Source organism: Balaenoptera physalus (assembly GCF_965194825.1).
Source record: "Balaenoptera physalus genome assembly, chromosome: 3".
Lineage (NCBI taxonomy): Eukaryota > Metazoa > Chordata > Mammalia > Artiodactyla > Balaenopteridae > Balaenoptera > Balaenoptera physalus.
This window is the reverse complement of record NC_138890.1, coordinates 27,259,193-27,286,420: the sequence shown is the minus strand read 5'-3', so window position 1 is coordinate 27,286,420 and position 27,228 is coordinate 27,259,193. Positions and strand designations below refer to the sequence as shown.

At 54.3% G+C, this 27,228-nt stretch overlaps 1 protein-coding gene and 1 long non-coding RNA gene across 2 annotated transcripts in view; one reads left to right on the top strand and one right to left on the bottom strand.

Annotated features, from left to right (window-relative positions):
* LOC309658286 overlaps window positions 1-27,228 on the bottom strand; it is a 241,063-nt gene that overhangs the window by 188,609 nt on the left and 25,226 nt on the right. The window lies entirely within an intron of this gene.
* The window catches only part of FGF18 (fibroblast growth factor 18), a 35,252-nt gene that overhangs the window by 2,777 nt on the left and 5,247 nt on the right, over window positions 1-27,228 (top strand). Inside the window, exons 3-4 of the mRNA XM_082456592.1 lie at window positions 12,339-12,519; window positions 24,047-24,153. Coding sequence (XP_082312718.1) covers window positions 12,339-12,519; window positions 24,047-24,153 — 288 coding nt within the window. The remainder of the gene's footprint in view (window positions 1-12,338; window positions 12,520-24,046; window positions 24,154-27,228) is intronic.

Here is a 27,228-nt window from a genome sequence, read left to right as displayed (position 1 = left end):
TGAGGGAGCCTCCTCTCCCCGCCCCCTCCCCCACCTCCCCTTTCCTTTGCAGCCTTTCCCGTTGCAAACTGCCTTAGGACTGACTGATGTTTTTAACCCATGATCCATGCACCCTTAGGATATCTAAGGATGGGATTATGGGGGAGGGGTGGTCCCTGAAACACTGTGTGCAAAACGGTGCCCATATATGCAGTGTATGTGAGATGGTTCTCAGCTCCCCACAGGTTTTTGAAAGCACCCATGATTGCTGAAAGATAAAGCAACGCTACCCTGGGGAGTTATAGACAATGTTGGCAGGCTCACATCCTCCTTTATGCTCGAGGGACAAGGTGGAGTGTTCGTTAGAGGTAAAGATGAGGGGTGGGACCCTTGTGCTAGTTGCGGGAGTCTGGAGTCTGCTCCCCACTGAGGTGATGGGCCAACACCGGGAGAGCAGCTACTTCCTGGACAGGGTGCATTTGGAGGGTGGTAATGAGAGTGCCCTTGGTGAGCAGGGCCCAGGGGAGGCTCCCTGCACCGCAGGAAGGGCTCAGGGCTTTGCCATCCTGTGGACTGCGCCTGAACCCCAGCTCCATCTTTCCCTATATGTAGACCTCTGCGAGACTTAGCTTCATCATTTGTGACATGGGTGGCCCCGAGGATGAATGGTATACGATAGGCGTGGAAGAGGTTTTGCGAATTCTCATCCCCCAGGAGCACGTTGCTCTGCTGGGAACTCTGTACACCTATGCCCTTCCTTCCCCCGCCTCCGTGTTTTGGGGAACTGGTCCAGTCCTAGCAACAGAGTTTCTGGGCTCCTCCCCTCTTTCCATCCATCATCAGCCATCAAACCCCAAATGGGCCCCTTGCCCCCAGCCACATTTCTGTGAACACAGTCAATGCCAGACACTGCCCGCACCGCCCCCCCCCCCCCCGACAATGTGGTGAGCCCCGCCCTCCCCTGCCGGCAACCCTGGGAGCGGGAAGCTGGGAATTTAATAAAATCCCTTCTCCACACGACTTGGGACACCGTGGATAGCTCAAATCGGAAGAATTTTAAAAATTTCCAAGGGGAGCAAGCGGCGTGACCAGTAAATTGCTTTTCTGCACTTGGCTGAGCGCTGACAATGACACCGGGCTGGGCCTTTCACGCAGCTCTGCCGGCACCTGCCTGACATTGTTCCTGCCGCCAGGCTCGGCTAGGTCCTGGCCTTCCCCAGACAGGCCAGGCGTGAGGCGGGCCAGGGCAGGGGGGCCTTCCACTGGCCCCTCGGTCCCTCCCTCCCACAGCGCTGCTTCCTCTCTCACCGCACTTGCTCAAGTTTGGAAGTTTCCTTCCATGCCTTCTCTAAGGCTGACCACCCCCATGCCTGGCCTCTTCAGTGAGGTGTAGAACCTCTCTTCAAGCTTGCTAGGATGGGGAAGCCAGAGACAGAGTCCTTTGGGACTTGAAGAGGATGGGATGCTGTCCTATTGGATTGTACTTTTAATTTCTTGAAGAAGCCACCTCATCCATCCATTCGTCCATCCAGTCAGGTATTTGTTTATCAAATACTTGCTGGGAGCCTGCTTCTTGCTGCCCCTGGAACAAGACTAGTCCGTTCCTGGCCTCAAGGAGCTCCCAGTCTAGAGAGGGAGAGTGCCAGATAAACAGGAGTTCCTTCAGCCCCGCCCCTCCTGTCCCAGGCTGTGAAGCATTGAGAGGTAGAGAGCATCCTGCAGCCTGATGGGGGTAGGGACAAGGGAGGGGGCGGGGCGGGAGGGGGGAAGCCAAGGCTGGGGAGAAGTGACCTGCATTTGGTGAGAAAGTGCTACTTGTATGAATTTCCAAGTGGCTCTTGCATCAGGAAGTTCCTTTCATCCTTTCTACCATTCTACAAGGGAGACTGGAGTAGGAGGAACATTATCATATTCCTACCTCACAGATGGAGAAACTGAGGTACAGAGCGGGGAAGGGATTTTTCAAGGCCATGGCTAAGACCCAAGACTCTGAAATCAAGACCTTGTATCCTTTCCAGCACACCAGGCAGACTTTTTCAGAAACACTGCAGTTGTTCAGAAAGAATACTGATGGGGAAATGGAGTCTCAAGAGGCATGCTAGGGGCCCTTAGTGAGAGATCTGGTTGGATCCCCCTGATAGGATCCCTTATTAGGGGATGATCACAGAGTCCAGGTGGGCGTCTCTGTGGTTGAGGGCATCTGACTTGGTGTCTGCAGGCCCTGATCTTCCTGGAATGTTCTGGTGTAAAAGGGTTTCAGAGCCAGAGGTGGATGTTTTTGGGGGTGTAGCGGGGCCTGGAGGATTCAGCACTCTCCTTCCAGCTTCTTTCCCAGCATGGAGGGAGATGGGGGCACCCTGCCAGCCTTCCTGCAGCCCAGGTGTGTCACCTGCTCTGAGGCAAGGAGGTGGATTTTGAACATTTCTTGTGGTTGGTGCAGCCAATGTCCAGCAGGCTCTGGGCAGCGTGTCAGGGCCACAGTGTTGCCTCCTCCCAGCCCTGGGTGGCTGAGAGGGCACATTGGACCCCCAAAGGGAGATGGATGGGGAAAGGGAGAAGACTTTCTGTCCTCAGCAGGATCTTTTGGTTCTGACCTCGTCCTGTAGCAGGGAAGTGGTTGGTGTGGGAAATCAAGGTGTAGGCCCATCAGGGTAACAACTATACTGGTAGCTGCTGCCGGGTATTGCGGGCTCGTTCCGTGGCTGACGCTTTCTCACAGCATCTAGGCTGTGCCTCACAACCAGCCTGGAATTAGGGAATTCTACAGATGAAGAAAGTGAGGCTCAGAGTCATGAAATAATCTGCCTTTGGTTGCGCAGCAGGAAAGAGAGGCAGAGTGGGATTCAACTCTAGCTTGCCCACTCTAGGACCCAGGCTTATTAAACAGCACTTTAAAGGCTCTGGAATCTGCCAGGCTGGTTCAAAGAGTCGTTCTGTCTTGTCTTTGCTGTGTGACCCTGAACAAGTTACTTAACCTCCCTGGGTCTCAGCTTCTGCACGCATAAAATGGGAAGAAAACAACCAAGAAAACAGCTCCGACTTCCTAAGGGTGTGGAGCACGGAGAGTGCAGAACCCAGGGCTCTGAAATCTTGTCTGCCTTTCAAGACTTAGTCCCTGTGTCTCTTGTTCTGGGAGGACTCCCTTGGTTCCACCCCTCTGTCAGTGGATTAAGCTCCCCTCGCCCATGGCACTGCCACCTCCTGGTGACTGGGGAGAGGGAAGGTGTTGTTTCCTTTCTGAGGGCCGGGGTTGTCTGATGAACATCTGTGTGCCCCATATTTTGTGTTGGGTTGGGTTTCCTCCCTACTCACAAGGACCTATGGCTGAGCACTTAGGGAAGGGCAATGCCAAGGGCCCTGTCAGTGTGGCCCAGGCTGGAGGAGAGCCACTGAGCCTCCGGAAGGGCTGAGGCCTGCTGTTGGCACCTTGGGTCTGACAGTAGGGATTTGTTCTGGAACATCAGTGTGTAAGCGGGCCCCTCAGGCTTTAGTCAGTCTTACTGGTAGGGCCTGGGAGATGACTGGGTTTTGTTTGCTCCGACATCTAAACGGCATAAGGCCTCAGGCCCATTTAAAATGCTGCTATGCCAAGGATGGGGCCAAAGACAAGCCCCCCCATAGGTCACAGAGCAGAAGGACTCTCAGAATGCCTGGGTTGGAGTCCTGGCTCTGTCACTGGCTCATTGTGTGCCTCAGTTTCTCCACCTGGGTATCAGTGAAGTGAGCTAGGCGGCTTCTGTGGTGCTTGAATGTGTGGGCTTTGGCGTAGGAGAGACCTTGGTTTGAATCCTACCTGTGCTGCTGAGCAACTGTTCAGCAAATTTCTTAACCTTCCACCCTCTGCACCTTGGTTTTCCCCATCCGTATAATGGGGTAATGAAAGGTACCTACTTCTTAAGGGTTATGGTGAGGACTAAATAGGATAATGCACACAGAGTAGCTAGCACTGTGGTTGACACTCAGTAAATAATTGAGTAATAGTAATTGCTTGATCAATTATATGCTCTGTGTGTGTGTTAACATGCTGCAGTGTGCTGAAGAAAGCTAGGAAGGCTGTGCTTCTTGCATCGGTGACATCAGGCCCCCTCTAGTCTGAGCATAGATCTTGGATTTAGGTCTGAATTTTATCCTTATTGCACCACTCACAGGCTGTGTGCCCTTGGGAAAGATCCTTAACCTCTCTGAGTCTCTACCTCCTCGTCAGTTGAGAAATAGGAATAATAATACCATTCCTAGGGCCTGTTGGGAGGATTAATTGAAGCCATGTCTTGGACCTGGTATGCAGTAGGCATTCAATTATGGTGCTGCTCCTCATTAGCAATCAGCAAACATGGCTGGCCCTGGACTGGGTTTTGAGCGGGATGAAGAAGACATCTAAGGCTTCAGCTCTTTTCCTCCATGATCCCTGTGAAGAGATGGCAGGTGCTTTGGCAGCTTTGTTTACCACTCTCCCCATCCCCCCTCTGCCTTGGAACCTCTTAGCACTTTGTCATTGCTCTGTGACCCAGTGCGTTCTCTGCTGGGGCTCACAGGGATGTATAGGGGCTCAGGCTCTGGACGCAGCCCACCTGGGTCATACCCCACCTCGGCCACTTGGTAGCTGCATGACTGAGTGAATTCTCGGCTTCTCTGTGGTTCATCTGTAATATAGGCATCAGGATGGACCCTCCCTCTTGGGGTTGCTATAGGGGGTGAACTGTGGTCACTTGGGGGGAAGCACTTGGCCCAGCACATGGCTCATTATAAGTGCTGAGTAACTGTGAGCTGCAGTTATACATTTGACTCTGGTGTGCCTAGAGGCCTGCTTGTCTGCCAGCTCCTGGTTCCTGGAAGTCAAAGGAGGCCTGGCCCATCCCATGGGCCCTGTGGCACCTGGCACGGACCTGGCATGCAGCATGAATGTCAGCAAGTGGAGGGGTGGGGAGAACAGCTTCTCTGAGGGCCGGGCATCTGTATGGAGCCCCTCAACCCTGTACCAGGTGTGGGGCACGGGGTGCTCAGGACCTGTCCCAGCCCTCAGGGATTTGAGAGAAATCTGAGGGATCTGTGCAGGGGGCAGGGGCCCAAGGGTGCAGAGGGTATTCTGATGAAGGGCCCTGAAACTAGACTCAGGGCAGGAGGATCTTGCCTGGGAAGGTGCGCCATTTGAATCTTGAAATAGGAACAAGCTGGGTGAAGACTCTCAGCGTCTCTCTCTGCGTGTGTGTGTGTGTGTGTGTGTGTGTGTGTGTGTGTGTGTGTGTGTGTGTGTGAAAAAGCCTTTGCAGGCACATGGACCATTTCTACATGGAGCAGGGAACAGCTTGATGTGCTCAGGGGACTCCAAGCAGTTTGGGATGGCTGGCGCATCAAGTTCAGGAATGGGGGTGATATAAAAGGCCATGGTGGGCATTGAATGCCAGAATAAAGGGCTTGTTTATTACCTTTTTGACATGCATGACCCCTCTCCCCCCCCAGGGGCTTCAAGGGAGAGGGATTGGAAGGAAGGAGAAAAGGAGGAAAGAAGGGAGCATGGGTCTTTAGGAGTCCTGCCCCCTCCCTCAGGCTGGCTGCAGGGTTGACGGGCCGCGGCACCCATATTGACAATCTGTACAGAGCAGGCTGATGTATGGGGAGGAGGAGCTCCCGGTCAGCGCCTTGGGTGGCAGCACCCCCCTCCCATGCTGATGGCTCAGCCCTGCCAATCAATACATTGACAGCCCCAGGAGCTTAATGGACAGGTTGGGGGTGGGGAAGGGCCCTTTGGAGCATCACTCTGCCCTGGCTGGGATGGATGTGGGGAGTGTGACAGAAGAGAGGGGAGGAACCTGGGGCTAAGTGGTGACTGGGGGCATCAGTCTGAGTGAACCAAGCTCCGATTCAGGGGTGGGCCCAGCCTCCCTCCTCCGCTTTCTGTCCAGGGGTGTCAGCTAGGGGAAACTGACGGACTCCGGAGCCAGAGGTGGGTTCAGTTCTTGGCTGCATCAGTTTCTGTACAACTTAGGCAAATCCCTTAGCCTCTCTGTGTCTCCCTTTATCATGGGGATGGTAATTGTTCTGACCTGCCCAGGTCCGGCGAGGAGCGAGGAGACAGTGCCTGGAAAGTGCTTAGCTGGGACCCTGGCACTGAGCGAACGCCCACTAAGTGGGAGCCAGCGTTAGATTCGTGCTCAACGACAGTAATAATCCACGGAGCACTATGACTGGCATCAACTCCTGGGCCTGAGTCCAGGCTTGCTCTTGAGGAAGAGTTTGGGAGCTGCATTTCAGGGTGGAGGGGGTGCTGACTCTACAAGGGGCCACTCCTGGAATGGGGTGCAGGTCTCAGGTTTGAATCCAGAATTTGGAGAAGCTCTGAAAGCCCTTGGCATGGCTGGCCCCAGTGCTGCTTCTGGAGGGGGAGGCAGGCAGTGGTGGAATGTGGCGGGAAGTCTGTGGGTTGCCTCTCCTGGGACCAGGGAGACCCTCCCTTTCTGGGCAGGCTGCCTGGAGACAGGGGCCCGGATTCTCTGAGGCCTCGAGGATGGTACCTGGGCGGGAGGGGCAGTCTGACCCCTTCCTCTTCTCTTGGGTAGGGGGTGAGCTCAAGGCCTCAGTCCTTTCATGTTTAATCCTCCACCTCAGTCCCTGCCCCACATATGGCTTGTGGCCGGAGCCAATTACTTTCCTGAATGGGGGAAAGGAGGTGGGTGACAGAGAGAAGGGAGAATAGAGCAGGAGAGGGTGAAGAGATGGGGAGCAGAGGTTCTAGGTTGAGCTGGATTCGAATCTTGATTCTTTTTTGCACCAATTTTGTGCCTTTGGATAAGCAATGTAACTTCTCTGAGCCTCAGTTTCCTCATCTGTAAAATGGGGATAATAATCATACCAACTCATAGGGCTGCTCTGGGGATGACGTAAGATAAGTTACTTAAGGTACTTCTTAGTACGGAGAACATGCTCCATAAGTAGTGACTGTTTAGAAAATAAGAAAAAAGAAAAAGAAAAAAAAAGTGGCTCTTCTTACTTATGTTTTTCTGAGATAAATAATTGTACACAATCTCATTCTGCTGATGAGAAAACTGAGGGTTAAAGAAATCAAGTAAGTTGGTGATTTTGGGGTGGAGCCAGGTCACACCCGAGGTCAGTGAGTGCTATTGTTGAATGTGTGTGGTGTGGGTGTGCTGATGTAACGTGTGTATTAGGTGATGTGTGATGTGGCAGATGTTGGTGTGAGGCGGGCCCAGGAAGAAATAGGAAGCCACTTCAGACATGACTTCAGAGCCAGGAGTGGATGGGTGAGGTTGAAACCTTCGGTCAGAGGGAGCAACTGTGGCTATTGGATTCCCCGGCGGGAGGGGGAACCTGGGTTGACGTCTGGAAGTTGGCCCTGGGGTTGGAGTGGGGCTCACCCCAACCTCTTTTCATCGCACGGTAGTTTCCCCCCAAGGTGCCTAAGAGAGGAGGCTTGGAAGCTAGGCGGGGGCTGGATGGTAAAGGACCACATGCGGGCGCTGTGCAATGGGTAGTGGAGAGCCAGGCAGATTTGGGAGCAGGAAAACCCCTCACCTCGTGCACTGGAGCCTGAGACTGCAGGCAGAAGGTGGCGGGCTCTGTCCCGCTAAGCACCACGTCCGTGCTGGGATCTCGGGGGACAGTTGGACCCGTTGGGCCCTTGCAGCCCCCCTGTGCAATTCCTGGATCAGGGAGTGAATATTTCCACCAGAGCGCAAGCCCCTCAGAGAAGGGGTGGGTCCCCCTGGGGGGTAACAGGGGTCTCAGCCAGGCTGCAGGGGGACCCCACTGTAGGCTACCCTGCTGCGGGAAAAGCTATCTCAACCTAAAAGATAATCCGTGAGTATGGGGTGGGGGAAGGAGAGCCTTTTGTAAGGCACCTTGCTCTGCCCCAGGAGACACCCTGGAGCAGTGCCAGCCCTGCTCGCCTTGCGAGAGCCGCAGCATTTTGATTTTTGTCACACTGCAGCTTTTCAGTGCCCCTGATGATTATGCACCTGGATGGGTGTAGAGAGCAGCTCTGACTGTTCTAGGAAGTCCTGGAAGACAGGCCCCCTCTTGGGCAGCGAGGCCAAGTAGCAGGAAAGGAGGAGTGAGAGGATGTTCCTGAGCGGCCCCGCTCTGCATGTGCTCTGCAGGCAGGCCCCGGAGCTCTGTGGCCCCGGAGCTCGGTGGCCCCGGAGAGGTGCCTCAGAGGTCCAGTCTGTGAAATGCACTCTAACTGGTGCCTACCTCCCCGGGGGCTTAAGGAATTTGACGAGGTACCATGTCTTGAGGGCTTCTTAGCAGAGTGCCTGGAACAGAGGGAAGCTTAGCAATTGATGGCTTTAAAAACCCTCTCTTGGGCACTCTGCTCATCTGGGTAGTAAGTGATGGGGCTGATTTTGGCTGCCAGATTTTCCTCATCCTAGCCACAGTTATTTAGCAAACATTTGCCAGGTGCCTTCTGGGGGCAGAGCTGGAGGTTCAGGGATGAACCAGGCAAACTGGACTCTGGAGACAGTACGCCATTACAGTAGTGTCCGGAGGCTGTAAGCCAGCCTGAGGTCGGAGGGCAGGAAGTACTTCCAGAGGAGGTACCTGAGGGCAGGTGTCATCTGGGCAGAGGGGCTGTGCAAAGACCTGGAGTCCCCCAGAGGTCTTGCCCAGGAAGCCCAGGGGTCTTCCTGCCTTTTCAAAAGGACGGACTCTGTTTCCATGTCCGATGCCACCCCTGTTACCGCCCTCGGGATTGATGTGCCAACAGAGTATGGCTTAAATGGTGGAAGCTGGGCAAGATGGAGTATTCCCCCGCATCCTGGGGAAGGGCCACTGGGTAGCCCCTGCTGACCCTGGGTCACCCATGCTGCCTCTGTCCAGTGGGCCAGGGAGAAAATCGTTAATGGGAGGCTGGCTTCTGGAGCAGGGCAGTTCCCCTAGGGGACCTGGGGTGAAGAGATTGGTTTGACCTCTGGTCAATAAGGTCTCCTGTGAGCAGGAGGAGATCTGGAGGACAGGGAGGGAGGCCGGAGGCCTGGCCTTGGGGGAGGGGACAGGGCCAGGCCACCTCGGGAAGTCATTCCAGGAAGGTTGAGGGCCACGGGCGGGGGTTCTTCAGGACACATGCCCTGTGCCAGCCCAGGTGTGGGCCTCAGGGGGCACTGGAGCTCTATCCTCCCTAAGCATTAGGATGTGAAATGAAGCAAGTCCCAGGTGTGAGATTGGACTGTGAACGGGCTGGCCATTTAGGGTAGTGGAAGTGAAGAGTGTGCACTCTTGGTGCACCAGCAGCCAGGCCCTGCGCCACCGGGCTGTGCAGCTCAAAGCAACCGACTTAACTTTTCTGAGCCTTAGTTTCTACATCTGTTAAATGGGGGTGATAAGCATTCCCATGTTCTAGGGTTGTTGGGATGATCAAAAACAATAACATCTTCCCAAACTGTAATCTGAGCAGCAGAAGTGCCTCGTCTCGAAGGATGTGAGAGTGTGATCCACTTGTGTCCTGGGGAGGCTTCTGTTTGCAGGGCTTCACCAAGAGCCTCTTAAAGGGCTCCCTTGTATCCTCTCAGTAGTTATTTATGTCTGCTGAGCACTTAAATCTGTACCAGGCAACTGTTCTAAGACTATATGTTTAATATTCACAGCAACCCACAAGGTGGGTGCCATTGTCACCACTCTCAGTAACTTGCCTGGGGACCCTTAGCTAGGGAGTGGCTAACCCTGGGTTTTTGTTTTTTTTTTTGTTTTTTTTTAAGAGTATACTTGATTTACAATGTTGCATTAATTTCTGCTGTACAGCAAAGTGTATCAGTTATACATATACATATATCCACCCTTTTTTAGATTCTTTTCACATATAGGTCATTACAGAGTATTGAGAAGAGTTCCCTGTGCTATACAGTAGGTCCTTATTAGTTATCTATTTTATATATAGTGGTGTGTATATGTCAATCCTGGTCTCCCAATTTATCCCCCCGCCCCTTTCCCCCATGGTAACCATAAGTTTGTTTTCTACATCTGTAACTCTATCTTTTGTAAGTAAGTTCCTTTGTACCATTTTTTTAGATTCCACGTATAAGTGATATCATATGATATTTGTCTTTCTCTGTCTGACTTACTTCACTCAGTATGACATTCTCTAGGTCCATCCATGTTGCTGCAAATGGTATTATTTCATTCTTTTTTATGGCTGAGTAATAGTCCATTGTATATATATGAACCACATCTTCTTTATTCATTCCTCTGTTGATGGACATTTAGGTGGCTTTCATGTCCTGGCTATTGTAGATAGTGCTGCAGTGAACGCTGGGGTGCGAGTATCACTTCGAATTATGGTCTTCTCTGGATATATGCTCAGGACTGGGTTTTGAACCTAGATCCTGCTCCCCACTGTACGGGTGAGACAGGCGGGGCCCACTTAGGTGGAGCTGAAAGCGGTGCCTTGGGGCCACATGGCCTGGGGCTAACTCTGCCATTGCCTGCTCTGTGACCTTGTTGGTTCAGCTTCGGAGCCTCAGTTTCCTCATCTGTAATGTGGCATAATGTTTCCACCCTGAGGATGATAGTGAAAGTTCAATAATGTGGTGCAGGTGAAGTGCCTGTGGAGCCTAGGCTGGGATTGGAGGACATGTGCAGGTCAGCGGGGGGACAGAGACCCTGGCCTGGGCATGGGGTGTAGCAATGAGGAAAAATGGTCCCTACTCTGGAGAGCTCACAGCTGAGGGCTGAGACAGATGCTTGGGCAGCCCCAATTCCAACAGCCCCATCATGGGCTGAGTGGGGTCATGCTCTTGTGGGAATGGGGTCCTGCAAGCCTAGCGTGCCTAGAACAAACCCAGAACGCTGTCTGGACTTCAAGAATTGTTCAGCTTTCTGGTTAAGATGGGCTGGGACAGGCATACAATTATCAGGGCATAGGAAAACCTAATTTAATGCTAAATGGGATGACAGACTCCAGATCTTTTCAATGTTCACTTGTTCATTCATACATTTGACAAATGTTTGAGTTCCTACTATGCTGTGTGCTGGGGATATAGCAGCAAACAAGTGGGGGAGACAGACAAAAACTAGATAAAGAGATGTTATGTCAGGTTGATCAATACTAGAAAGAAAATCAAAGCATGGTAGAGAGATGAGGAGTGACAGAAGTGGGGGCTGCCTCAGAGAAGCAGTCAAGGAAGTCCTGTCTCAGGACGTGACATGTGAGCAGAGGCTCGAATGAATTAGAGGAGCCAGAGTGCAAAAATCTGGGAAAGAGCACTGAAGCAGAGGGAAGAGCAAGTGCAAAGGCCCTGAGGCCTGTGTGTATCTTGTGTTTGGAATGCTCAGAGCCCTAATAAGACAGCCAGTGTAACTGGTGGGGAGGGAGTGGTAGAAGATGAAGGTGGAAAGCAGCTGGGGGCTCATCTTGCAGGGCCCTGAGACTCTGGTGGGGACATTTATCTAAATGCGATGGGAAGCCCTGGAGAGTTTGGAGGGGAGGGTTACACAAGGTGTTTGCGTTTGGTGGAAGATGGACTACCAGGGGGAAAGAGTAGAAGCAGGAGGCTGGTGAGGAGGTGGGTGCAAGTTGTCTAGGTGAGAGGCCGTGTTCAGGGAAAGGAGACGGGAGAGATACGTGCTGGCGTAGCCAGAGGTGGCTTCCTGGAGAGTGTGGTCAGACATGAGCTAAACCTCCAGGGATACAGGGAATTTTGATGAGAGATGCTAAGCAAAGGCTTCTCCACGAGGGGCTAGGGATGTGGGCAAATGCTTGGTGGTGGAGGCGAGCATGAGGACACTTGGGGTGTGGAGAGGAGACCGCCCCCAGCATCAGCTCCAGGGGGAGAAGTGACAGTGGGCTCTGGTTCATTCGTTCCCAGGAAGAAATTTGCCAGGTCTCCTTCCTTCCCCGCTGAGGACCTAAACAGGAATTATATGCCCCCCATCCATTTCCCATCTCCATATTGATTTTGGTGCTTTTCTTCCCATTTGCTCACTGTATCCTAACAGCCACCCTGGGGTGTAGTCAGGCCGGAGGCTCTGCTCCACTGTTTTACTGGGGAAGAGCCTGAGGCAGAACAAACCATGGGCCCAAGGTCACATGGGAAACTCCGCTCCATACTTCTTGCTTTAATTTGGGGGTGTGGTGGAAAGATAGCAAACTTTGCTGTCAAATAGACCTAGACCTGATTCTTAGCTTTGCTGCTTCCTGGCTGGGCCACCTTGGGCAACTTGCCTCATCTTTCTGAGCCTCAGTTGCCTCATCTGTGAAATGGGGGTGGTAACAGGGCAATTATGAGCGTGTGCTGATGCCTGACCCAGAGCTGGCGTAGAGGAGACCCTGGCTCTTTGTTGTGAATGTGGTTCCTGCACGCAGGGACTCTGGACTTCCAGGGTAGCTCACTGTCACCCCTTTCCCTGCTCAGGTGCTGGTGGCCGAGGAGAACGTGGACTTCCGCATCCATGTGGAGAACCAGACGCGGGCTCGGGACGATGTGAGCCGTAAGCAGCTGCGGCTGTACCAGCTCTACAGCCGGACCAGCGGGAAGCACATTCAGGTCCTGGGCCGTAGGATCAGCGCCCGCGGCGAGGACGGGGACAAGTATGGTAAGTGTCAACCCCCTCCTCCCCGACCATGTACACATTCTTCCCGGCCTCTGAGACCTCAGGTTCAAATCCCAGCTCTGCCGTGTCCTGGCTGTGTGATCTTGCACCTGGCGCTGAGCCTTTCTGGGCCTCAGTTTCCTCATCTATAAAATGGGGATGCAGTAGTGCATCCCTGAGAGCCTTATTGGGAGTAGTAACTGAAGACATGAATAAAGCATGCTCTTGCTGGTAAATGTCCCATAAATGCCAGTCGTCATGGGTATCCGTGGCAACCTGCTCCCCACGGCATTGCTTCCCCAGGTTCAGATGCTCGGAGGGGTGGGAGCCTCTGGGGCACGCTTTTTGGATGCTAGTGGTGGTGGTGGAAATTGGCCTGGTGTGAGTGTGTGTGCGCATACGTGCATATGTGTGTGAGAGTGTGTGCATGTGCACGGGGACAGGCCTGTGTGTGTGTGCTCTGTGGGCTTGAGCTTGTGCACCTATGCACAAGGGCCATGGTCCCCATGACCTGCCCTTGACCCTGGAACTGCCCAGCTCTCTTCTGGGGTGTTTAGGAAGCATCACCTGCCCCAAGCTGCCTCTGCAAAGGGGCTGGGAGGAGTGAAATAACCCTGACTCCCTTCCCTCCCTAAGCCTCCAACCCACAAAGACCCTCAGCAGTGAGTGAAGCAGGCAGGACTCCTCCCTCCCAGAGCCTGGAGGGGATTTAGGGGCCAGACTCTGAGCAAATACTGACCACACCTCCATCGCTTCCTACCTTCTCAGGCCCAGGTTCTGGGAGGTGTCCCAGGCCCCAGCCTTGGGTTGGGGGGAGCTGGGGCTGTAGGTGGCCACAGTACGTGCGTGCATGCGGCCGAGCCTGCTGGCCTGGGCTTCTCTGAGATGATGCTCCGCCTGCCCGCCAGCCCCTGCCCATTGCAGTCAAGACATGACAACAAGACAAATAATTTCTTGGATCTTTTATCTTGGACACCATTTATTTTCCCTCAGCCCCGGGGCAGGACTGACCTCATGGTAGGGCCCAAGTGTGGCAGCTGCACCGTCACTGGGGGCTGGGCCAGGCCGGGCTGGGCAGGGCTGGGCCACGCTGGGCTCCTGCTTCTCCAGGCCAGCTGCCTCCCCTCCCTTCTCCTGCCCCATCACTCTTTACTGCCTCCATCCCTCCCTCCCTCGTCCCCCTTCTTCCTTTCTCAGTCTGGCTGCTTCTCCTTTTATCTGGGCATCTCTCTCTCTGAGTCCTTCTCCCCTCCTTCTGGTTGTTTCTGTCTGTCTCTCTGTCTCCCCCCTCCTCACCACGTCTGTCTTTCTCCCTGCTTCCCTCCCTCCGACCACAGCTTTCCGTCCCTCCTCCCCACCTCTCCCAGGCCCTCTGCTGGCCGCCTCTCTGGGGCCTCATCTCTCTGTGCCCCCCCTCCGTGGACGCCTGGCTGTGCTGGGCAGACCCAGGTGCTGGTTTTCCCTGGGATCTGCTGTCCAGTTGCTGCCAGGGAAGGGGCAGCTGGCTGGCTGGGGCGGGAGGGAGGTGCCCTCCTGGGGAGTCCCCGGAGCTCTGGCTGGCCCCTCCAGGCTGGGAGAGTACAGGGGGGTCAGACTCTGGTCTGAACCATCTGTCCAGGCTCTGAGATAGGAGTCGAGAGCTTGGGAGGGAGAGGAGGCCGGGAATGGCCGGCCCCTCCCTCCAGAAGCCACTTGTCTTCTCATTTCCTCTGCCTGGACTGCAGACTCAGGGGGTCTCACCTGCTGTGTAACCTTGCCTTCTCTGAGCCTCAGTTTCCCTCTGTACATTACAAGGGCTGGACTAGAGCAGGGCTTCTTAAACACTAACATGCGTCGGAATCACTGAGGGTTCTTGTTAAAATGCTGATGTTGATTCAGAGGGTCTGGGTTGGGGCCTTGAGCTCTGCATGTCTAACAAGCGCCCTGGTGGTGCTGGGGGACCACCCCTGGAGTATCCAGGGACTCGCCCATCTTGGCTTCTCCTCCAGCTCCACAAACTCTAGATTTAATGATCCTCTGTCAAGGAATATGTTTATCACTCCTCCAATCCCCAAACACCCAGGGCAGCCAGGGGCCTTGCTGGCCGCTGAGGCTGCTCTATTTAAATGTCGCATTAGAAACGCAGATGAGGCGAAGGGATCCCATCTGTGAGCCCTGGGAGAGGAAGTGAGACAATGGAGTCAATTGAGGCTTCCAATCTAGATAATCAATACAAATATTATTGGGAGGGTGATTTATGTGGCCAAGCCGGGCAGGAGGATGGGGCTGTGTTAGAAGCCTGCCCTGCCTGTGGGGGAGGGGAAGCCAGTAGTCCTCAGTCAGGCCAGGGGGCCCAGGATGGTCTGAGAACCTGCTCCCTCCTTCTCAGGGCTCCATCCAGCTGAAGGAATGGTGTCTTCTGAGACTTGCATTCATACACAGTTAGAATGCAGTCTGGGAATTTCAGCAAACACCAAGTATAAACAATCCCTATAAATGCCTGGAGTCTGGAATCCCCAGAAACGCCCGGAATCTCAGATTTGAGTCTGTAAAACACTCAGAATCTCAGATTTGACAGCGTCCCGAGGCGCTGGACCCCACAGGCAGGTAGGTGCAAGATGCAGGCCCACCTTTGTCTGGGTGCCCTGCCCAGGAGCTCTTGGCCGGCTTTGCAGCAGTGAGCAGTCTTCGGTGCAATCTGCATAGATGTCAGGCAGGCTTCTACACCAGGCTGTTCTGCAAGAGTTTCTCCCCATGGCTCCCTGAAGCTTTCCCAGAGCACTCTGAGGGCCCTGAGGTTGGCTGTTCCAGGAATGCAGGACTTTCTTAGCTTTAGGTTCGGCTCTGGAGGGAGAGGTATGCTGGCCAGGGGGCTAAAGGCTTAGGTAGTGGGACACCTGGCAGGCCAGGAACTGGGGGAGGGCCACCCTGCCCAGCCGGGATTATTACATCAGCCCCTCCCCTTCCTGCCCTTGGTCCTGGTCACCTTTGTCCTGCAGGTAGTTGCCACCTTGAAGAAACAGCACTGGGCCAGGAGGCAGGACCCCTGGGTTCCAGGGGCAGCTGGGTCGCTGAGCAGCCCCCAGTGCTGGGGACAAGCATGTCTGGCTCTGGGCCTAGTTTCTTCACCTGCCAAGCAAGGATGAGAAGGCCCCACTCTACCTGCCTCCAAGGTTGATGCCCTTCAGCTGGGATGTGGAGGTGTCAGCACCCCCTGGCTACAGGAAGCAGGGCTGCTGGGTGGTGGGACTTGAGTCTCAGCAGAGGAGCACCTGGGGTCAGCTGAGCCAGCCCTCAGGGAGGCGGAGGGGCCCCAGCAACAGGGATTGCGGTGTGGGAGCAACTCTGCTTTTATAAGCCACGTGGTTGGATCTTCCTGCCTATTTTCATTTGCAGAAAAGGGCTCCTCTACTTGATTAGGAAAAAATGCCCAGAACACCCAAGGTTTTGCAGTAGGTTTTCCAGCCTCCCAGGACTGACAGTGCCCAGAACAACCCCGAACAGGCCTCCGGAGGGGCTGTGATAGCCAGGGAGGTGGTCTTTTGAGAGGGTGGGCATGTGGACTCTGGAGTCGGATGGAATTGGAATCTCAGTTCCACCACTTACGAGCTGGAGACCTTAGGTGTGTGTTAGCCTTTCTGATCCTGTTTACTCTTTTGTAAAATGGGGTAATTGAAATGAGAGAATATCTTATTCTCAAAGAGTATATGATTATTAAAGCAAGAATATTCATAATAACCATCTGAACTCTGTGCTGTTGTATGGCGGCAGGGGCATACCGTCATGGGCTCAGGTGAAGGTTTCCCCTCTCGAGAACTGATTCGTGGGGCTTCCAGAAGGGGTACTGCTTCTCTCCCCTTAGTGGGGCCCTGGCATATCAGCTACAGTTTAGAAGAGGCTTCTTCAGCATGATTCTAAGCAGCAGGGCGGACTGGCCATGCTCTGGCTGCTGTCTCAGGCTGGATTTGGAAGGGTATCTGGACCCTTCTATTGTGTGCGGTCCGGTCTCTCAGTTCACACCTGGTCCCTCCCTCACTGGGCGATACAGCGGTGAGTGAGACAACCCAGGCCCAACCCTCAAGGAGCTCCCAGGCGAGAGCCCCTTCTCCTTTCTAGGGGCTGACTCTGAGTAGGAAGAGCCTGGGCCCCTCACTCTCTGTGTCCCCTTGGGCGCTTTCCATCCCGTCCCTGCACCAGTGGGTTTCCTCACAACTTGTGGGAAGGCACGGGCAGGGCACGGAGTTTGTACTGTGTGGGCTTGTTCCAGTTAGGCATGGATTAGTCTGTGATTCCAGCTGTGTCACCACTGCTCAGGGTCACAGGGAGTCAGCCTGCCCCAGCATGGGCTCTGCCCCTCTAGGCAGCTCCCCCGCTCACCCTTGCCCCTCTGAGAACGTGAGCTCCTTGAAAGCAGTGACCTTTCTGCCTGTCTGCATGTCTAGTACATGTCCTGAAAGCAGGCCCCCCTTAAAGGTTACTGGATAAATGAATAAAATAATTACGGGGCCACGCAAAGCACAATCAGGGGCTGACTTGCGTGACTCACCTAGGAAAGTATGTGGGGTCTTCCAGGGCTTTTGCTGGAAGTGGGAGGGGGCCCTCTGGTCCCCATTTCTCTCATTCTGGTACCTGCTGCAGGGCTGTGCTGGAGCAAGGAGCCAGGTCCTTTGGGCTGGCTGGTGTGGCTGAGGCAGCAGAGACTCTTTTCTCTGAGTCTGACGGCCCATAGTCCATTCTCCATACCACAGTCCAAAACGTGAGACTGTGTCACTCTGTTAGTCAAAGGCTCTCAGCTCATTTAGAATGCAATCCAAGTCATTGGATCGGCAGGAAGGCCTGGTGTAGCCTGACTCCTGACTAGCACCCTAACGTCGGGCTCCACTGCCCCGTCCTTGCCCGCTCTGCTCCAGCCCCAGCGAGCTTCCTGCCGCCCTTGGAACATGCCAAGCATGTCCCCAGCTAAGGGCCTTTGCTGTGTCCTCAGCCTGGGGATGCCCTTCTCCCAGATGTCCCCATGGCTTTTGCTCCCTCGCCTCACTCAGACTACTGTTCAGTTGTCCCCTTATCAGGGAATTCCTGTCTCTGTCCCCTCGTGGGTATGTTTCTCTTCCTAGCACTTATTGCTACCTGAGGTTCTGGTATGTATTTAGTTATTCGCTCTCTGTGTCTCCTGTTATAGTGCAAACTGTAAGGCTAGGCGGCTTCTGTCTATTGTGTTCACTGCTGTATCCCCTGCACAGAGCCAGCCACAAACAACGGTTCAATACATGCTTGGGCCAGTGAATACATGGGTGACCCATGTGTGCGCCCCGGAGTGTAGACGGGACCACTCCCCCGGGGCGGGGGCAAGTGCCTGGCACAGAGCCCAGCACACAGTAGGTACCTGGGGAATCCGTGCTCCCTCCCTCCTCTTCTCCTGTCCTCCTCTCCCGTCCTTCCTTCCAGCCAGCCTTGCATCTTACAGCAAGGATACAGTGAGCGACAGGACCAGCTTCCCCGAGGGGCGCTCCCAGCTGGGAAGGGGCATTAATATCTCCGTCTAAACCCCCTGCCCTCTGAGCTCATGTTCCACGACTTCTGTCCCCAGTGAGGAGTGGCCACCCACACCTCGCTGACTCTGCAGCTCAAATGGCCACATGAGAGGTACAGCTAGGATTAAATATAGCTCCCGATCGATCCTATTGATTCTTTCTCTCTTCCTTTCCGGCTCGCCCACGTGGCCTGCGAACCTCCTTGGGGGACTTTAGGAGAAGGGGAACCATGGGCACCTTTGGGGAGAGGCCACAGTGGGTGTGTGTGGGTGTGTGAGGATAGTGATGCTGTAAGGTCTCCAGAAAGGGCTCCTTCCCCCCACCCCCGCTTCTTTCCCCTCCCCTCGACCTGGTCCACCTTCAGAGGGGAGGAAGGGAGTATGATTTGGTGTGACCTCCCAGTGCCTCTTGTGGCAAGGACGTTTCCTCGCTGGAGGATGATGCCTGGAGAGTGGCCAGCCTCACTGTCAGCACTGGAATTGTAGGGCCGGCTGGCCGGCTGCTGGCCACTCCGTGCGGGGTCTGGGTGCGGCCAGCTCTGCCCAGCCTCTCGCTGGCTCCCAGCTCCCCCCACTGCTCTCTCAGGTCTTGGGGATTTTACCCCAAGGCTTGGGGGAAAAGAAACCAATTCTCCTGCTTAGTTTTTTCCAGTTCCCTTTCTCTGGGTCTTCTGTGTCCCTCTTTGTATGTGTCTCTCTGGGTCTCTGTCTGCCTCTTGGTCTTTCCCTGTCGTTTCCTACCCTTCAAACCAAAAGTCTTTAAAGTGAGGCTATGGATTGCCCGCAGGGAAGCCCAGCTAGGGAATCACACTGGAATCAGTCAATCAATCCATCCATCAAAGTCATTTCTTTTTTCTCTGCCATGGCTGACCTGCCTGATGTCTGTCCTGCACTGCTCACCTCTGTCTGAATCTCTCTGTCTCAGGCTAGCTGCGGGGTTGCTCTGCCTGTGTTCAAATCCTGGTCCTACTGCGTGACTCTGGCAAGTAACTTAACTGCTCAGGGCCTCAGTTTCTTCATCTGTAAAATGGGTGTAATAGTTCCTACCTCATGGGGTTGTTGTGAGGATCGAATGAGACATTCCACATTCAGACTCCAAGCACAGTGCCTGACAGATGGTAAATGCTCAAATAAGTATTAGCAGTTTTGTTTTGTTTTGTTTTTTTAATTGTCATTGTTACTCCATGCATTTAAGAGAAACGGGGAAAAAAAGACAGCATGAGTTTTTATTGAAAGGGCTTTCTTTCCGGCTCCTTTTTCTTCCACTTTGTAATTTTCCTTTTCTGCTTTCCTCTCTCAGTGCTGGAGAAGGGATTGGGTCCTTCGAGCTCCTGGCCCCCAGCCATGGGCAGGCGCTGGGCTCCTGCTCTGTGCTGGGCCCTGGTAAGACTGGCTCTGTGGACTTTGCCTTCAGGGGAGCTGGGCTGTGGGACCCCCCACCCCATCCTGCACTCACCCTCTGGTGCGTGCAGCCTTTGCTTCTAGTCAAAACCAGATCTGAAGTCATTTCATGCCTCTCTGGCTGCGGTTTGAACCCAGACTTGGGTGCTACTATGGGCTCCCCCACCTCCCAGAATCAGCTCGAAGGTATTTTCCTCAGGGTGACCGTTGGCACCCCTTCCTCCCTCAAGGTCATTTGGAAGTGGAGCTGAGGAGGGATGGGCCCCAACTTTTGGGTCTTTGGGCATCCCAACCCACAGACCTCTGCCCCAAGAAGGTGAGGTCAAGCGAAGACCTTCCCTGCCTTTGGTGTTCGTTCACTCACTAACTCCCCCAGGAAAGGGACTGACATGGAGGAGAAGTGACCGGTGGGGGAGACAGGCTAAGACCCAGACTTCCGTGTTAGCCTGCCTGGGTTTGAATCCTGCCTGCGTTTTAACTCCATCCCTGTCTGACCTTGGGACTCAATTTTCTCACCTGTAAAATGGGGATAATAAAAAAATAGTTCTAATCTCCTGGGATTGTTGTAAGGATGGGTGGGTAGGAGCTCAGAGTTCTAGTGAGTGGCAGGAGTAACACGGGGGGGTGGGGAGGTAGAGAGAAGAGTTGCTAAGGGCATTGACCTGGAATCAGAGACTTGGTTTGAACTTCTACCCTGCTTTTACTAGCTGTGTACCATTAGGTAAGTCCCTTTACCTCCTCAAATCTCGTTTGCTTTAACTTTTAAATAGCTTTATTCATACCTACCTCACCAAGCCCTTTATGCACTTACTAAAATTTACTTATTGGTCATTTGCTGTGAGCCAGGTATGGGCTAGGTGCTGGAAACCACAGTGGTGAATGAGACAGGTAAAGGCCTGCCTTCATGGAGCTTACCTTCCAGTGGATAGAGACAGACAATAGAAAAGGTAGCAAATAAAACAACTTGGAGAAGAGCTCTGAGGACAATGGAGCAGGGGGTGGCTAGAGCTGAACTGGGAGGGTAGTACGACATTGGACAGCATGGCCAGGGAAGGCCTCTCTGAGGAGGTGGCATCTGAGCTGAGATGTCAACCTAGGAAGTGAGAAGCTACTATGGGAAGCTCTGGGCAGAGCAATCTCCAGGCAGAGGAAAAGTGCAAAGGCCCTGAGGTGGGAGTGTGCTTGGTGTCTTAGAGCAGGAACAGTAAGGAGGCTTGTGTGGCTGGAGGGCTGTGAGTGAGGGAGGGAGGTGGGAGCAGGCAGCAGGGGCCAGACCACTTGCCCCTTTCGGGTCCCTGTAAAGAGTCTGGATTTTTAGTGGGTTGGAGATCCATAGGAGGCTTTGGCAGGGACGAGGCACAATTAATTTTATATTTTAAAAGGATCCCTCTGGCTGCTGTGTAGAGAAGAGACTGCTGGGGACAAGAGTGGCAGAGAGAGGATGGGGGCATGCCAGGGTGGTGAGGGGAGAGATACTATCCTCAACCCCTCCCGCCTGGCCTGGGACAGAGGCGAGAATGGAACTGAGCGGAGATGAGACTCCTAGCTCCTGAGAGCTGCATCTTGGGGGCTTGGGGCTTGAGTCAGGAGAAGCGGGAGCGTGCTGCTGAGGACCAGGCAGGCAGGCTCTGGGGCAAACCTGGTCTGAGCGGGCGGAGTCTCTCTTTCTGTCTTTCTGAGAAATGCTGCTGCTATTACTCCCCAAAGACTTTACATAATCCTGGCCCGGCTCGCTCCTCATTATGTCATGTGCTGAGTGGAGTCTAGGTCACTCCATGGCTTGTTGCAGTCGGGGAAGAACAGACTTCTGGCTCCCTGGGCACAGAGGCTGGTGCAGACCCTGCCCTCGCTGGGGTGAGGGTGACTGGCTTGCAGGGGTGGAGGTGCAGTCCAGCCCCAGCCCCAGGCCCTTTGGATGGCTTAGGCAGAGGCCAGGGCTTCCTGAGATGGGCTGTGGTTAATGAGAGATGGGGGTTGTGCTTTGAGCCAAGTCTTCCCCAGAGCTGGGGGCCCTCCTCTGGGACCCAGGCCCCAGCAGGAAGAGCCAGGCAGACCTGACGTCAGCCCTTCCTGCTGGGTTGCGTCTCTGAACCTCAGTTTCCTACACTGTAAAAAGGGGACAAAGGTACCCAACCTCGTGGGGATATGTGACTTTAGCAGGCTCACATGGGAGCCAGATCCAGCGTGTAGTAGGAGCTCTTCTGAGGACAGAGGCCCAGGCATGTGCTGGGGGAGGGCAGACAGAGCAGTCTTCCCCTCGGACTCACTCGGGGTTGCCTGGGCCCCAGCCCTGTGGCCTCACCCTCTTCTTACGGTTTCCCATGCCTGCCCCGCTCCAATGCCAGAGACATTCAGAATAGGGTCAAGCCCCATTCCCACTGCATGGGTAAGGAAACTGGGGCTCAGAGGGTTGTGTGGCTTACTCAAGGTCACACTCCCAGGATGGCAATTCCAGAAATGGAATCAGACCCCATGAATCCCAGTCTAAGGCATTTTCTGATGCACTCACAGTGTGGGGTGCCTGCGACCCTGGAGGATGCTGAGGAAGTTCAGGACAGAGGGCACACCTTGGGGAGGCAAGTTCTGCTCCATCTCTGCCCTTTTACACACATCTGATATTTTTTCCACTACTTTTTTTTTTTTCTGGGAAAACAGTTTTGTTTTGCAGTTATTAGGAAACTTAAACAATAGTTACTGAGTTTCCCCTACCCAGCCTCTGAGAACAGGTTGCTAGGCCCTTTACAGCATCATTTTGTATAATCCTCACCATAACTGTTGAAGATTGGAGATGTCTATTCCCATTTTACAGATGAAGAAACTGAGGCCCAAGGTCATACACTGGCAAGTGGGGCCAGGGATTCATATCCATACCTGTGCATTTCAAAGCTCTCACCTATCCCCTTACACATGCTACCTTCGTCAGAAGCTCCTAGAGTTGGGGACCCTCCTGAACCCCCAACAACCCCCATCCCGTGTGGGGCCTGAGCTTTGTGAGGAGATACAGAAAGCAAGTCTCAGAGCTGCTGTGATGTTTGGCCCTTGGTTCCCAGGAACCAAGGTAAGAGGAGAGTTAATGGGGAATTTGAGTTAAGGGGAACAGGGAACAGGAAGGGCTTATAACCCCCTATCTCAGTGTTGGTTAATATTCTCCACTCAGTGTTTACTAGGGATGGGGGAAGGTGGAGAGAAGAATGTGCCCCCCACCCTTGTTCCTAGAATTACTAAATTCTTGTTAGATCTTTAAATTTTATATAAATTCTTCTTTTTTTCCTTGGAAAGGTGGGTATCATATTTTAATTAGTAGTGGTGTCAATGGAAGGCTAGATTAATTATTTGGAAATCCTGAGTTCCAGATGGTTTTAATTTTCACAGCAGGGCATCAGGGTATTTATTTAAAATTTTTTTATTAAAATCATACCTAGTGTATTTTAGGGGCACTGAGGTACACTCTTTGTGGCTCCAAGGATACTGTATTTAGGGCTATGATTTTTGTTATTGAGAAGCAAGTCCCTTGTCACTGAAATAAAAATTTTTTGGGTGAGGGAGGGGCAGGTGCTGGGAAGCAAAGAGTCAGGGGAGGGAGGGTGAGAATGGGGGGGGTCATAGGCAAAGAAGGGGGTGGTGGTGGTGGGAAATCCAGGCACAGGGATTCAGGTTCAGAGAGGGCACATGACCTGCCAAAGTCACACAGCACCCTACTGGGGAGAAAATGTGGACTGGAGGGGTCTCACAGTATGCCTAATCAAGAGACAGTCACCCTTTGGCCACTTGATGTCCTTGTTTAGTCAGGCCTTTGGGGATCAGCTCTGGACACCCCCATCCTGAGGGAGGCTCTGTGGAGCATAGATGGTTTAGCATGGGGCCTCCCACTCCTGACCAGGGGGTATTGGGTCCTGGTTGGGACTTCCGGGCTCCTGGGAGGTAGTTATTCTTCAGCCTTGGTGGCCTTGATTGAGGAAGGTGAAGTATTATGCAGATAGCCTCCTTTCCCCAGGGACTCGAAACACCCCTCCCTGACCCTTCCCCACTTCAAGTGGCCAGGGCACTCCCTCACCCATATCCCCAGAGGGGAGGGGACTCTCCAGATGTTGTTTTCCCTGGAGGAAGGGGCCTGTGACCTAAATTTTGGAGGAAGCAGCTTGGCATTCCACAAGGCAAGGGGTGTGTGTGTATGTTTTGTGTGCGTGTGCGTGTGCGTAGTGTGCATGCCTGTGTGAGCTCACGTGCCTCTGAATGTCTGACCCCTTAGTTCAGAGACTGCTGCTTTTCTGGGGTTATTTTTGTGGCTGTCTGTCCTGCCTTGGGGAAGGGTGTTGGCGGGGGAGGGTAAGCGGATGACGAGGGGAGGAGAAGGCACACTGGTCTTCAGCCACAAGGGGCGATCTGGGTCCCAAGTGGAGTCAAGAGAGGCTGGGAGTCGGGGAACAGGTGTCAGACAGCTTCTCTCCCTGCCTAAGGGGCAGGCTGCTCCAGAGAGACCTGTCGGAGGCATCCCCCGTGCCTGATTTTGGGGGCAGTGGGAGGTCCGGGGACAGGGTCAGGGATCATGTCGCTGATTCTTTAGGCCAGCCATTGCCCCTGGTAAAAAAATGTGTCTTGTTCTCCTTCTGCCTTTCGAAGCCCAGCTCCTAGTGGAGACAGATACCTTCGGTAGTCAAGTCCGGATCAAGGGCAAGGAGACGGAATTCTACCTGTGTATGAACCGGAAAGGCAAGCTTGTGGGGAAGGTAAGTGATGGTCTGGATTGGGTGGGTCCCCCGGCAGCTCTGGGTAGATGGAACAGTGCGTCCAGGGCCCTATCAGCCCCAAATGGAAAACAGGCCCCATGAATGTGTGTGTGTGTGTGTGTGTATGTGTGAGATTCCCATTGTGATCTCTTCCTTTCACCACCCCACTTCTTCTCTGTCCCTGCACCTGCAGCCTGCCAGGCCGAGGTATCTGTGGCTGTGACTTTGGTGAGCACGCAGGGCCCTGATCTCTCCTGGTGGATGTGGAGCTCTGGCTTGCTTGGTAGTGGGAGAATCCTCGAGGGGTTCTGAGGCCCCCTGCCTGAATGTACCTGATGTCTTGGGACAGGGAACCAGTAGGCCAAGGGCAGGGGCTGCAGCATTGTTTTAACAATCACCAGGGGTTTACGACTCCTCAAAGCAGCGCCTCTGGAACCCAGCAGCCTTGTCAGCTCTGGGCCTCATGATTCTAGCATTTCAGGAAGATTTTATTACTTTGGAATAGGCAAGAGAGCTGCATGTAACAAATTAGGGCAGGGGTGGGGTGTGGACCCACATGCCAGGGGTTCTGAGCCTACACTGATGCTGCGTTTTGATGCTGCCCCCCTTTTTCCTAGTGTCTGTTTGTGAAGTTCATACACTTGCTTCCTTTGGATGTTCCAGTGGAAAGCATTACTGGTGGTAGCTCTATAGTGGCATGCTCCATGTTCCCTTCTCTCTGCAGGGACCCGACTCACCCCCTATCCACCTTGTATAATGGAGGGGGGTGGTGGCTTCTGCTGAACAGGTGGAGTGGGGGGTGGAGGGCAGACCCAGATTCCAAGGAGGATGGCTTCTTCGACTTGGCGGCAAGACCTTGGGTGATGATTTGCATTTATTACACCTTGTTGGGGGGAAGGAAGCATGACCTCAACTCCTGTTTAAGCCATGGTTTTGACTTCCTGAATCCCCCAATTCTTATCTGTCTCCCCTCCCCCATTCCCAAGTGCCTGTAGAGAAGGTAACAGGCCAGGGACCTGTTACCTGGCTGGACAGAGCCAGGGTATTGTTGCTTATTATTTGTTAATAACAACGGTACCAATAGCCTCTGTTAATTGAGCACCTGCTTTCTGCTGTGCACTGAGCAAAAATGCTCCAAAATAATCCCAAGAGTTTGGTACTGCCACCATCCCCATTTCACAGATGAGAAAGCTGAGGCTTGGCCACATCCGGGCACTTGTCCCAGGTCCCACGCTAGAGGTAGGCGGGCTTCAAAGCCCGGTTTGGAAGGCAAAGGAATCCAGCTGCACTGCCCACACCGACTGGAGCTTCTCAAAGAGCAAAATAATAGTAATCCGTGTAGCGCGGCCCCGGGATGCCAAGGAGTGGTTTTAATTAGTGATTCACTTTCCGCGTCCCGAGGCCGGCCGGCCAGCCAGCGAGGGGGTCTGGGGCAGGGGCGGCGGGCAGGCCGGGCGCCGGGTGCCCTGGCCTGGCCGTGCGTTTCCTGTGGCGGCGCGGCAAGCACCGCGTCAGGCGCTTTGTTCTCCTGCCCGCCTGGGCCGCCTCCCAGGCCCAACCTGCTTGCAAGTGTGGGCTCGGCTTTCTCCCCCCCCCCTTTTTTTTTTCTGTTTAAAGGAGGGGCCGCGCTGCAGCCCGCCGTGCCCAGTGCCTGCGCGCCCCTCCCTCCCCGTCTACGCGGTTCCCGGCATCTTGACCCCAGGAGGGCCGTCTTGGGGTCAAAAGAACAGCCCCGTCCCTTCGGGCCGCTCCCCGCCGCCGGCCGCCCTCCGCCCGCCCGCCGGCTGGCCGCTGAGTCACCGCTTCCACAGGAGCCGGCTCCGATTTCCTGCCCCCTCGCCCTCTCTCCCGTCATTAATATTGGGGATGGTTCAGCTGGCGGCGAGGCTTCGCGTAGCCCAGGGAGGCTCGCCCCCGCCCGCCCCCTCCTCTCCCCTCCCCTCCCCTCCCCTCGCTCCGCCCCGCTTGCTGCAGCTCCCCCCATCATCTCTTTCCGGTCTTCTGGGCTGACCTGGGAGGCTCCAAGGGCGCCCCACCAACCCACCCCACCCTAGTCCCCCTGTCCTGACTTTGCCCTGGGCAGGTCCCCCTGTTGGCCTCTGCCTAGCCCAGCGCCCCTCACTCTCTCTGGCTCCTGCAGCTGGAACCCCAGGCCCTTGGGTTGCTGTTCCATCACAGACTCCCCAGCCAGTCAGACCCCGGTCCTGGAATTACTCTTGGTAGCTAGTGTGTCTGTTCCTTCCCTAACTCCTGCCTCTGTTCTGGCCTCATACCTTCTCGGGAATAACGTTCCTCAGCGGCCTCAGGCTCCACCTCCAGGCCTTTCCCCAGTGCCCACCCTCAGCTTTCTAAAGCACAAAAGGGATCAGGTCTTCCCCACCCTCTGCCCCCAGCTCAGCTCAGAACCAGTCCCTGGGTCCTCACCATCTACCCAAGAAAGGCTACACTCCTTGGGGAGAGCTTCCCTGCCCTCGTGGTCCTTGTGTCACGGACACATGGCACTGCCAGCCTCTACTCCCTGATGGCGCCTTCAGGCTTTGTGCATGCTGTACCCTCTGCCAGGACTGCCCTTCCCTTGACCATCCGCCTGGATGAGTCCTGGCTCATCCTGCTGTAGCCTCTGGCTTCAGTGACTGCTCAGTCAGCGCACCCGCCCTGGAGCCCATAGCCCGTCACACAGCTGTCTCTCTCCGGTCTGCTTACCTGGGTTGTCACTGTCTGTCTTCGTGCCTGCATCCCCCGCTGCATCCAATTGTGGATCCATCCATCATGCTTCTTGTACCTGCCCAAAGGGCTGCAGGGGCACCAAAGAAATAGAAATGTGGGTGCTTGCTTTCTGAGGATTGATTCTTAACCTACAGCCAGAATTAGCCACATGAGGCCCAGGAATCCAAGTGCCCTGACCTCACTGAGCCTCAGTGTCCTCACCTGTAAAATGGGAAGATAACGCTGGCACTTAGTAGGCACTTACTTGTTGAACATGAGTTACCTTCCTCTTTGAAGCCAGGTCCTTCACCTGTGGGAATCCTTGACCTCAGCTTAGGCTCTGGATCCTTTGGCTCAACAGGATAGCTT